The sequence below is a fragment of the Mustelus asterias genome, chromosome 11 (genome assembly GCF_964213995.1).
Source record: "Mustelus asterias chromosome 11, sMusAst1.hap1.1, whole genome shotgun sequence".
Taxonomy (NCBI): domain Eukaryota; kingdom Metazoa; phylum Chordata; class Chondrichthyes; order Carcharhiniformes; family Triakidae; genus Mustelus; species Mustelus asterias.
The window spans coordinates 89780855-89792911 of record NC_135811.1 but is presented as its reverse complement, the minus strand read 5'-3'; the positions used below and the strand labels follow the sequence as shown (position 1 = coordinate 89792911).

General features: G+C 42.7%; 1 protein-coding gene across 1 annotated transcript; it reads left to right on the top strand.

Annotated features, from left to right (window-relative positions):
• Nucleotides 1–7764: 7764 nt before the first annotated feature.
• Nucleotides 7765–9696, top strand: LOC144500965 (twist-related protein 2-like). The gene is made up of 2 exons (XM_078224465.1): nt 7765–8288; nt 9573–9696. Exon 1 carries the CDS (start codon nt 7796–7798, stop codon nt 8267–8269), a length of 474 nt encoding a protein of 157 aa, XP_078080591.1. The 5' UTR covers nt 7765–7795; the 3' UTR covers nt 8270–8288; nt 9573–9696.
• Nucleotides 9697–12057: the final 2361 nt, after the last annotated feature.

Below are 12057 nucleotides of genomic sequence, written 5' to 3'. Positions count from 1 at the left end.
TACCAAAAACTCTTATTACCAGTGTCACTACTTTTAGTGATTGGTATAACTGTACCCCTCAATCCCTCTGCTTCTCTGCCCCATTTAAACCTCTAGTATCTAAACAAGAGATGACTTTCTCATTCTTCCTACCAAAACGTACCATCATACACACCTGTAGTAGGATGAAGTTGCTCCTTACACACCATTCTACAAGTTTATCGTCTTCTTGGATTCTATCACAGTTTTCCTAAGTTAACTGTGCCCCATGCCAAATTTGATGTAATTGGCAAATTATGAAGTTGTAGGAGTCCTAATCATTTATATAAATTGTGAACATCAGCGATCCCGACACCAATCGCCAGACCACCTTATGTCAGGCTAAATAATCAATTTTAACCCCATTTTGTTTCTGTTTTGTTATGCATTTGACTACATGTCTTGTGACTCCACATGCTCTGACCTTAGTCATGAGTCTACTATGCGATACTTTATTGAAGGCCTTTTGAAAACTCACATATATTACACCTACTACATTATCTACGCAAAAACAGAAAATGCTGGAAAATCAGCATCTGTAGAGAGAGAATAGAGCTAATGTTTCGAGTCAGGATGACCCTTCGTCAGAGTCTTTTGCCTTTATCCCTTGTCTATTGTCTGTACTAATTCTTCAAATAATTTAAAAAGGAGCTAGGTCCAGTATGACATTCCCTTTTAAAATTGATGCTTCAATTGTATTTTTGGTGTTTCAATGTTATATTTTGGGTTTCTGGATATTTAGTGATTCCATGGATTTAACCGTAATCCGAAGATAATACAGTGGCACAGTGATTGACACTGCTGCCTCACAGAGCCAGGGACCTGGCACAGTGCCAGGGATCTGGATTCAATTCCCAGCTTGGGTCACTATCTGTACGGAGTCTGCACGTTCTCCCCGTGTCTGCGTAGGTTTCCTCCGGGTGCTCCGGTTTCCTCCCACAGTCCGAAAGACGTACTGGTTAGGTGCATTGGCCATGCTAAATTTTCCCTCAGTGTACCCAAACAGGTGCCGGAGTGTGGAGACTAGGGGATTTTCACAGTAACTTCATTGCAGTGTTAATGTAAGCCTACTTGTTACACTAATAAATAAGCCTTAATAACTTATAGTATTTTTGAAATATTTGAAAGGTTGACCTTAGATTACATTTCTCTATTCAGTAATATAACTGCTGCTCTCAAAAGGTACTAATCGTACCAATAAGTGATTGCCTCCCCACACCACCCACCAGCCAGACAGACAATACCTGGATAAAAATATTTTCCCCCATCTTCCCTCTAATCCTTCTACCAATCACTTTCAAATCTGTGCCCCCTCTTAGTCACTGACCTCTCTGTTCTGGATGACTGCCCGTGTGGAGTTTGCATGTTCTCCCTGCATGTGCATGGGTTTCCTGCAGGTGCTCCAGTTTCCTCCCACACTCCAAAGATGTCCTTCCCATCCATTCTATTCAGGCTCCTCACAATTTTGTGCATCTCAATCAAATCTCCCCTTAGCCTCCTCTGTTCCAAGGAGAACACTCCCAGCCTACCTAATAATTCCTCATAGCTGCAATGTTCTAGTACTGGCAACTTCCTTGTAAATCTCCCTCTCCAGTGCAATTACATCCTTTCAGTAATGAGATGGCCAGAACAGCACCCTGTAATCAAATTGTGGTTTAATTAATGATTTATACAGTTCCAGTTTAACCTCCCTGATCTTACATTCTATACCTTGGCTAATAATAGAAAGGATTCCATTTACCTTCTTAACCACCTTATCGACCTGTCCTACTACTTTTAGGGATCTGTGGACATTCACTCCAAAGTCCCTCACTTCCTCTATGCAACTCATTTACTGTGTAATAATTTGCCCTGTTTGATTTCCCCAAATGCATCACCTCACACTTCTCTGGGTTCAAGACCATTTGTTACTTTTCTGCCCACCTGACCAGTCCATTGATATCTTCCTGCCGTTTACAGCAACCCTCCTCACTATCAACCATGCTGCCAATTTTTATGTTGTCTACAAATTTCTTAGAATTATAGAATCGCTACAACGCAGGAGGAGGTCACTTGGCCCATGGAGCCTGCACCGACAACATCCAGGCCCTATCCCCATGTATTTTACCCTGATAATCCATGTATTTTCCTTGATAATCTCCCTAACACTAAAGATTAATTTAGCATGGCCAATCCACCTAACCCGCACATCTTTGGAGTGTGGGAGGAAACCGGAACACCCGAAGGAAACCCACGTGGACACAGGGATAATGTGCAAATTCCACACAGACAGTCACCCGAGGCCAGAATCGAACCCGGGTCCCTGGCGCTGTGAGGCAGTAGTGCTAACCACTGTGCCACCCCTGTCTTGATCATGTCCCCTACATTTACCTCCAAATTATTAATGTATATCACAAAAAGCAGGGGACCCAGTACTGAGCCCTGCAAAGCCCCACGGGAAACAGCCTTCCAGTCACAAAAATACCCATCAACAATTACCCTTTGTATCCTGCCACTGAGCCAATTTTGGATCCAGTTTACAATATTTCCCTGGATCCCATGGAGCTTTTTTAAAACCAATCTGGGACCTTGTCAAAAGCCTTGCTAAAATACATGTAGACCAAATCTACCGCACTACCGTCATCAATCCTCCTCGGCAATTACTCAAAAGATTCAGTCAAATTAGTCAGACACTTCCCTTATCAAAGCCATGCTGACTATCCTTGATTAATCTGTCTTTCTAAGTGACAATTTATCCTATCTTTGAAAACTGATTCCGATAATTTGTATAACAGAAGTTAGACTGATTGGCCTGTAATTATTCAGTCTATCCCTCGCTCTCTTTTAAAGGTACAATGTCAGCAGACTTTCAATCCTCTGGCATCACATCGGTATCCAGTGAGGATTGGGAAATGATGGTTTGACCTTCTGCTATTTTCTCTTTGGCTTCTTTTAACAATCTGGGGTACATTTCATCCAGCCCTGGCAAATTATCCACTTTTAAAAATGCTAATCCCATTGATACTTCCTCTCTCTCCACATTTATCACATCCAATATTTCACACTCTTCCTCCAGACCTACAATGTCTTCATCATGCCGCTCTTCTGTGAAGACAGACAAAAATTATTCATTAAGAACCATATTCACATCCTCTACCTCCACACAAAGATTACCTTTTTGATCTTTTATGGGCCCTATTTTTTCCTTAGTATCCTTTTATGTATTGAGAAAACATCTTTGTGTTCTCTTTGAGTTCACTTGTCAATATGTCTTTCATGCCCTCTATATTTTCTTAATATCCTTTTTGATTTCACCCCTCTGTTCTCTATACTCCTCTCAGCTTTCTGTAGTATTGAGTGCTCAGTGTCTAACAGAAGCATTCCTTTGCAGCCTGCGCATACCCTGTAAGCTCTTTGACATGATGTGGAGATGCTGGCGTTGGACTGGGGTAAACACAGTAAGAGTTTTAACAACATCAGGTATTGTTAAAACTCTTACTAAGCTCTTTGACATCCAGGGGGCTCTAGATTCAGCCATCCTACCCTTTTTCTTTGCGAGTACATGTTTACACCGAACCCCTTGAATCTCCCTTTGAATGTTTTCCACTGCTCTAACATGGATTTTCCTTTAAGTAGCTGTTTCCAGTTCACTTCTGCTGAAACACTTCTCAGCTCAGTAAAATTGGATTTACCTCAAAACTCCTGTTCCATCTTTGTCCTTTTTCATAGTTGTGCTATAACATACTTAACTATGATCACTATTACCAAAATGCTCCTCCGTGGTGCATCCTTCCATCTGCCTGGCTCATTACTTAAAGCTCTGTCCAAAACCACACACTCTCCTGTTGGACTGGCTACTCATTGGCCAAAAAGTTTCTCCTGAATTCACCTGAAAATTTTGTTTCCTCCATCCCTTTCACACTCGAACTATCTCCGTTAATTACTGGGGTAGTTAAAATCTCCCACAATTACTACCTTGCTGTTTTTGCACTTGTCAGTGATTTGCCTACATGTTTGCTCTTCTATCTCCCTCTGACTGTTTGGAGGTCCAAAGCACAGTCCTAGCAATGCGACTGCCCCTTTTTTGTTTCTAAGCTCAGGCCTCAGTTGATGATCCTTCTGTCATATCATCCCTCCTCACAGCTGTGATTACTTTTCTAACCAAATTTTCCTCATCTGAAAACTCTGCAACCAGGCTGCCATTCCTGTTCCTCTTTAAGCTATGTTTTTGCATAGGCTATGATATCATACAGCCACGTTTCTATCTGTATCCTCAGCTTGTCTGCTTTATTGCTACGTCCTTGAGCACTGCCACTTTTTAAAATGTTATTTACTGTTTCTCTGCCTCTCAGACTCAGGCAATAACCTTCTGCCTTCTAGTTCCATTTCTTGATTTTGCCCTACTTGGCATCTACCCTCAGCTTCCCAACCCCCCCTCCCAAATTTGTTTAAACTCTGCCCGACAGCACTAGCAAACTCCCTGGCAAGAATATTCGACCCAGTCCTATTGAGTTGCAAACCACCTGGCTTGTACAGGTTCCACCTGCCCCAGAACTTGTCTCAATGTCCCAGGAATCTGAAGCCCCAGCATTCCTGCATCATCTCTCCAACCACACAATCATCAGTTCCAACCTCCTACGTTCAAGCTCACTAACATGTAGCACTGGTAGTAATTTGGAGATTACTAGCTCCGATGTCTTGCTTTTTAATGTCTTACCTAGCCCACTTAAATCTGCTTTCAGGAACAAATCCCTATTTCTACCTACATCATTGGCACCAATGTGAAGCACAACCTCTGCCTGTTCACCATCCCTAATATGAATGTCCTGCAGCTATTCTGAGATAACCTTGACCCAGGCAGCAGAGAGACACAACAGACCATCCTGGAGCCACGTCTATGGCCACAGAAATGCCTGTCTGTTTCCCTAATTACTGAATTCCCTTGCACTATTTCTCCTCCACTCCTCTTCCTTCCTACCCGTGTAGCTAAGCATCCCCCCCCCCCCCCCCCAGTGCCCCAAACTTGGCTCTGGCTGCACACTCCGAAGAACCATCATCCTCACCACTGTCCAAAATGGAAAACCAGTTAATATAAAAGCAAAATACTCCAGATGCTGGAATCCGAAACAAAAGGAGAAAATGCTGAAAAATTGCAGCAGGTCTGACAGCATCTATGGAGAAAGAATAGATCCAATGTTTCGGGTTTGGATGACCCTTCATCAGAAAGCCAGTTCATGAGTGAGATTGACTCAGAGGACTCCTGCACTCTTTGTCTGGTCCTCCTAAACTTTCTGATGGTCACCCATTCCCTGTCAGCCTGCGCACCCCTAACCTGCAGTGTGACCATCTCTCCAAGTGTGCTATCCACATAGTCTTCAGCCTCACGGATGTGCCACATCTGATGGTGTGAACCCAGAGTTCAAGTTTTTGCAGCTGGAGACACATCCTGCAGATGTGTTCATCAAGACCACTTGAAGTATTCATGACTTCCCACATGCCACAAGAGGGCTGCCCTGCCAGACCTTAACCTTACTTTTAAACTAGTTGCTAGTAGAATTACACATTCTTACTCACCAATCAGCCCTTACTGCTGATCTCCTGTAGGTAATTAAGGGTTAGTTAAAATATTTACGTTTTTCTATTATGCAGTTATTTACACATAGTCCTGTAAAGTGGATACTCACTAACCAATCATCTTACAACTTGAGATGTACTCTGCTGCTTGGAGACAAAGGTGGAAAATTCACCAACGAATGGAGGCTGAAAAAGGTGAAAAGAGAACCTCTCTCCCTCACTCACCGAACTCCCTCCCTCACTCACCGAACTCCCATCTTTACACTCCGTCCCCAGGCTGCATTCCAATGAAATAAAGCTAAACGAATATTTTGTTGGTCCAACCAACCAACCTCAAGTCCTGAATTGTATCTTGATAGGACAACATAATGTTAGTCTTCATTTGAAACAGTTAATTTTTTTCAACAGCTTTTTAAAACAATGTTGTTCTCGGGAGGTGGAGGACATTAGCAAGCCACTGCCCACCCTTAATTACCCTGTAGTTGGTTTAATGCAATAATACATTAAATCAGTACCATCTGTCCAGTCCAGTGGTTAGAGTGATCATTAAAGCTTTTAATGACACTTTGTGAAGAACGGACTGTTCTGACCAACATTCCTCCCTCGGCCAGCGTCACCCAAAAAACAAATTGACTGGCCTTTTGCTGCCTGTGCGATCTTGCTGTGACAAGTTGTCCCCGTCACTCCCTCGGTGTGCTGCAGTTTGAGAAGCGAGACAAAAAGACGCGCAAAACCTCTCTACCTTTCCGATCACCACCTACCTCCTGGTTGCCAGATGCAGCTTATTATCCTGAACGGACGCCAGGGGACGCGGTTATCTACATAGTGATGATGAATGGTTAAACATGACAAAATGTGTTGGGTTAAGTTTCCCTTGTCTAACCTTAGACCATGTCCAGTGGTTCAGATAAAAACATATATTCCTCTAGAATTTGTTTGAAAAAAATCATTGCTATCTATTCTGCAATTGCCAAAACAATTCTGTAATAAAACAGCACGGGATTAAGGCTGGGAGGGGGTAGCTATTTGAAATTGGATTTTCTCCTTTTTGAAGGTGGATTGTCTCAAGTTTAAAGTTTAAAGTTAAAGTTTATTTATTAGTCACAAGTAAGGCTTACATTAACACTGCAAAGAAGTTATTGTGAAATTCCCCTTCAACTCTTCTAACAACCTAACATGGGCCGATGCCCCCAATGCACAATGTGAGGGGAAAAAGGCGCAGAGACGTTATAAAAGTCTATACTCCACACTGCAGAGTTTTGCAGCTAAACTCACTTTAATCATTGGAGTAGGCCAAAAATACATGACTTGAAACCCACGGCAAGAGAGAGTGTTAAGTTGCATTTTCCATTTAGGATGCCCAGAACCAGAAATGAAGTACATTGATTCACAGTTTGCAACAGGATAATCCAGAACTTTCCTGGGAGCCGTCTTTTCACCGAGGGTAAAATTCCACGAACATAACTCACACTGATAGTCAGCAGCAGAACATTATAAAGAGAGCACTTCATTCCTGCAAGAAGTTTTTCAACGCGACATCAGTATCCAAAACAACTTTTTTTTCCCCAAACCTGCAACCAAGCGGTTAAAGTTTAACCAGAAATATACTTCAACAGTCCCCGGAATTTAATAAATTCGATATAACCAACTGTTCCTGCGTGGGGATTTTTCAAATATATATATATATATTGTTACCAATGCGTTACTTTTCCTCCCGATGTAGCCAGCAGTTGGCACAGCTAGTTTGCAAAAAAAATCTCGTTACATGAAACGTTTTGTATCCGTCTAGGATTCCAAAAAAATATCCTTTAAGATCAACTTTTCGCTTTGGAAAAAAATGGGAGTTGATCCGCGGGCTGATTTTATACAGATGTTAGTGGGTGTTTTCTTTAACCGTTTGCCAAAAGAATACTCCCACTCATTATAGGGAATGTGGCCCAATCAGTTCTGAGCTTCCCCAGGATGTGGGCCCTCGCACGGATCATGAAAGCTAAAACCCCCCACGAAAACACTGAAAGGCAGAAAGAAGTATTAGGACCACTGGGGACTAAAGTTGCCCAGACTCGTTTGTAAGTTTGTTTGTTTTTTTCCCCCTGTGTGTGGAACAAATTCACAATTTCTGTTTATAGAGACTAGTTATTATTTTAGTGTGTGTGTGTCTCTCTCTCTCTCCCCCACACACACCCCTGCAATCCTCTGAAGAGGTATTTTGTTTGGGCTCAACATGCAAGAGGATTCCAATTCCCCGTTCTCTCCCGTGGACAGTTCCAGTAACAGCGAGGAGGAGCAGGACTCGCAGCAGAAGAGGAATGGCAGGAAGAGGCGCTCTGGCCAGAGGTCTCAGAGGCCTAGCGCTGGTAAGAAAGGGATGAAGATTTCCCCCCTCGCCCAGAGTCTGGAGGACATTCAAACTCAGAGGGTGGTGGCCAACGTGCGGGAGCGCCAGAGGACGCAGTCCCTGAATGATGCCTTTGCCACCCTCCGCAAAATCATCCCCACTCTGCCCTCGGACAAACTGAGTAAAATCCAGATCCTCAAGTTGGCCACCAGGTACATCGACTTCCTCTATCAGGTGCTGCAGAACGACGAGATGGACAGTAAGGTGACCAGCTGCAATTATCTGTCACACGAGAGGCTCAGTTATGCCTTTTCCGTCTGGAGGATGGAGGAATCCTGGCCCCTGTCGGCTGGACCTTAGCACCCGGGCTGCTGACCAGGTAATTTGTCAGTGAGGGCGTGGGGGGGGGGGGGGGGGGGAGACAAAAATCGCGTCTGTTGTTTCCACTGATGTGTAAACAAAAATAGACAGCTGTACAGGCAGGCGGCCTGACAGCCACATGTAAAACTGCAAATGTCCAGGCGTTTAAACAAACATCCAGCAGTAATAAAGCTTCTTTCATCCCAACTTGAAGCGTTACCAGCTGCAACGCTATTTCTTTACTGCCTCTCTTTCCTGTCTTACCAGAATGTGTATATTTTCCTTCGCTGCTTGGAATTTTGCTTTTATATGTAAGATATATCCCCTTCTGCGTAACATTTTTCCTCTTTGTAATGTATTTCTTCTTTACTGCACCCCCCCCCCCCCCTCACCCCCCTCACACACACACACCGGCTGTATGAACAAGGCTTTTAATGATAAATAGGTTGATCAGTCAACACTTACAAGTTGTGAAAGTCAGCAAGTGGGCCGCAATCTCGATTTGTAACCCTTTCTCTCTCCGCTCGCCCCCTCCAAACCCCCTCTCGCACCCCCCCCCCCCCCCCGCCGTCCCCGTCGTGACTATTTATTGGATGTGGCCCCCGCCGTAGCCTGAAAGAGAGTTTAAGCAAACATTGGGAAGAATGCGACTGTTTCTCACAGGCACACAACTTCCCCACCCCCCCCCCCAAAAACAAAACAGCTTAGCAAATGTGAATTTTACAACCACCATGCATCCAAATGAATCTGCTCACTAGACACACGCAAGGTCTCTCTCTCTCTCACACACACAAACACAGGCTCACACACTTACAGATACATACATACATACACACACAAGGTCTCACACACACAGACACACACACTTACAGATACATACATACACACAGACTCAGACACACACAAGGTCTCTCTCACACACACAAACACAGACACACACACTTACAGGCAGATTCACACAGACTCAGACACACATACTGTTAAATATGTTCACTCACTTACAAATTCTTCTCGGAATATTTTTAACAATATTGTGTTTAATTTTACTTCATAAGGAATAGTTGTAAATAATGTAAATAAATAATTGTAAAAGATGTAAAGAAATAGATATAAATAATGTAAGAAAATAGATATGGATGATGTAAAGAAATTGGCGTAAATAATAGGATTCGTGCTGGGTTTTTTTAACACTGTCGAGATTTTCAAAGGCGCCCAGTCACAGGCTGGGAAGTTCGAATTTACTTGGGGTATTTTTTTTTGTCCACTTCTCTATGATCCAAACCATTCTTCCTTTGACTTGCAGGCACATTCATCTGCAACGTGGGATCTCTGTATAAGTGCATCAGGAGCATTTTAAAGTTGGTCTAGCGTAAGCAAAAGTCAAGAGCACTTAAATACCAGGCTGGGGCTATGGACGTGAGAATACCTAGAAATATACTGGGACACCAGACAAGCGTTAGTCTGTGGATCCAATGTTATCTATTTATTTGCATGCATTCCGCAAAGCTTCGAACTCCACCGTATATCGTGTGGCGGGACTGGGAAATGTGTTTTTTTTTTAAATAAGGAAGAAAATCGCGGGACTAAGAGATATAAACACAGAGCTTTGTTGTGAAATATTATTTTTTATATTTTAATTGTAAACGGAACTTTATTTCCGGAGAAGGAGCTCTGAACGTTGTGAACCGACGTATTATTTTAAGAAAAGTTATATGGCGTTCTGTGTTTTATAATAAATGCACATGGCAAAGTTTTACCAAGTTTTTGTGTGTTTTGCAGTCGAGTTTTTGGTGAATTTATAACTCCCTGGGGAGCAGTGAGGTAGTGGATGTGAAATAAATATTCTCCTCAAACAGAAGTCAGATGCTTAACAATAACCTTCAAGCAAAATGACTGCTCCATACATTTAAAAATAGTGACCTCTCTATACAAACCAGCCAAATATTTGCCGTCGAGTTTAAAATATGTTAAATCGAGTTTAAAATATGTTAAAACTATATATATATAATATATATATATATATATATAGTGTAGTTGCGAGTTTATGGAGGCAAAGTTACAGTTTTAATTGAATTCCTTGCAGTACTGTGTATTTCAGATAATCTTTTTAACGATTAAAGTCCTGGAGCAAAAACATAATCTCACCTTTAATACAAAGGAGACAGGCTGGATACTGAGTGCTCGATTTTTATTTGCTACTCGAAGTCTTTCTCCAAAAAGTTAGTTTATTCCAAAAAAAAATTAGGTCTGTTTTTGCAATCTCCCAGAATACTTTATTTAGAAATCCGTTCTTCGGAGCACTGGTTGTGTTGATGTGGCCCGTGTGCCATCGGGATTCATTCTTCCAAATGCCACTTTTCCCCCCCTCCCCCCAGTCAAACTTTTATTAAACTTCATTCGCTAGATTACGTTTGGCCTGTGGCTCAAACAAGCAACAAACGCCAACGCCTGTTTCCCGGCGCAGGTGTAGATGCGGGATTTCACTCAAATCTCACCGCCAAAGTCACTGAACGAAGCGAGAACAAAATGAGGAAGAAGATTGGGATGGAAAGGAAGAAAGCAAGGGGGGGGGGGGAAAAATCAGCCAGGACAAAATGCAGCGGGTTGGTTCCTCATCCAGAGAAGGGGGCAGAAAGGGACGGAGACACAGGACATTCCTCAAACCATCGCAACATTAAAAACTCTACGAATCAAATGCAGTTTATACCAAACTCCTGCTCCATCCAGTCAAATCGAATCACGATTGTAAAGTTTAAACACAGGAAATTCAGATTTGCTTTTAATCGCACTTATATTTTTATAACATTAAAAATGCAATAAAATTCAATACTACTTTGAAAGTACAGAAATAATGATGCTTTTATTGTTCATTTAGTGATTCCTGCTAAATACTGGTTACTCTATGAATTATTAGGCGCTATTTTGGAATATTGTAATACGTTATGATACAAAGCAGAAATAATTGTAATCATCTAAGCAGGGGTGAACTGTGCGCTCAATCCTGTATCTGATGGCAAGGTTTAGAGGCATACTGTTGTTATAGGGGTCGGCCACCCTGGTTAAGTGCGCAATTCCAAGATGCAATTTTGCGAATAAATTGCTGCACTTTGATAGAATCCAATGTTCTGATTTCAGCTGTTTCTCGTAAAGATGGGAAAGGAATTTCTCTAGCCCTCACCTGCAGAAGGTTTGCTCCCTCTCTCTGACCTAATGGGGCGACACTAGCACTGCTGTATCACAGCGCCAGGGACCCGGGTTCAATTCCCGGCTTGGGGTCGCTGTCTGTGTGGAGTCTGCACATTCTCCCCGTGTCCGATTGGGTTTACTCCGGTTTCCTCCCCATAGACCGGGTTAGGTTGAATGGCCATGCCAAACACACCCTTAGTGTCAGGGGGATTAGCATGGGGAAATGTGTGGGGTTAGGAGAATAGGGTCTGGGTGGGATGTGGTCGGTACAGATTCGATGGGCCGAATGGCCTCCTTCTGCACTGTAGGGATTCTATGATAACTACCCCAGGACCAGTTCAACACACAATGAAAAACACACACACGCACAGCCTTCCAAACACGCAATCCCTCTCTCACACACATACACATTTCAAAATATATTACCACATGCAGAGTTCTAAATGGATTCCCTCACTCAATCATCTCAGAATAAAGGTTTCGAAGTACATCGAAATCATACAGAAACTTCTGAATCCACACACAGGCTCAAACACACTGAAATCATACAATTACATGTTCCACCTCGGAGATTGACATCCGGTTCAAGATAACTTGCATTG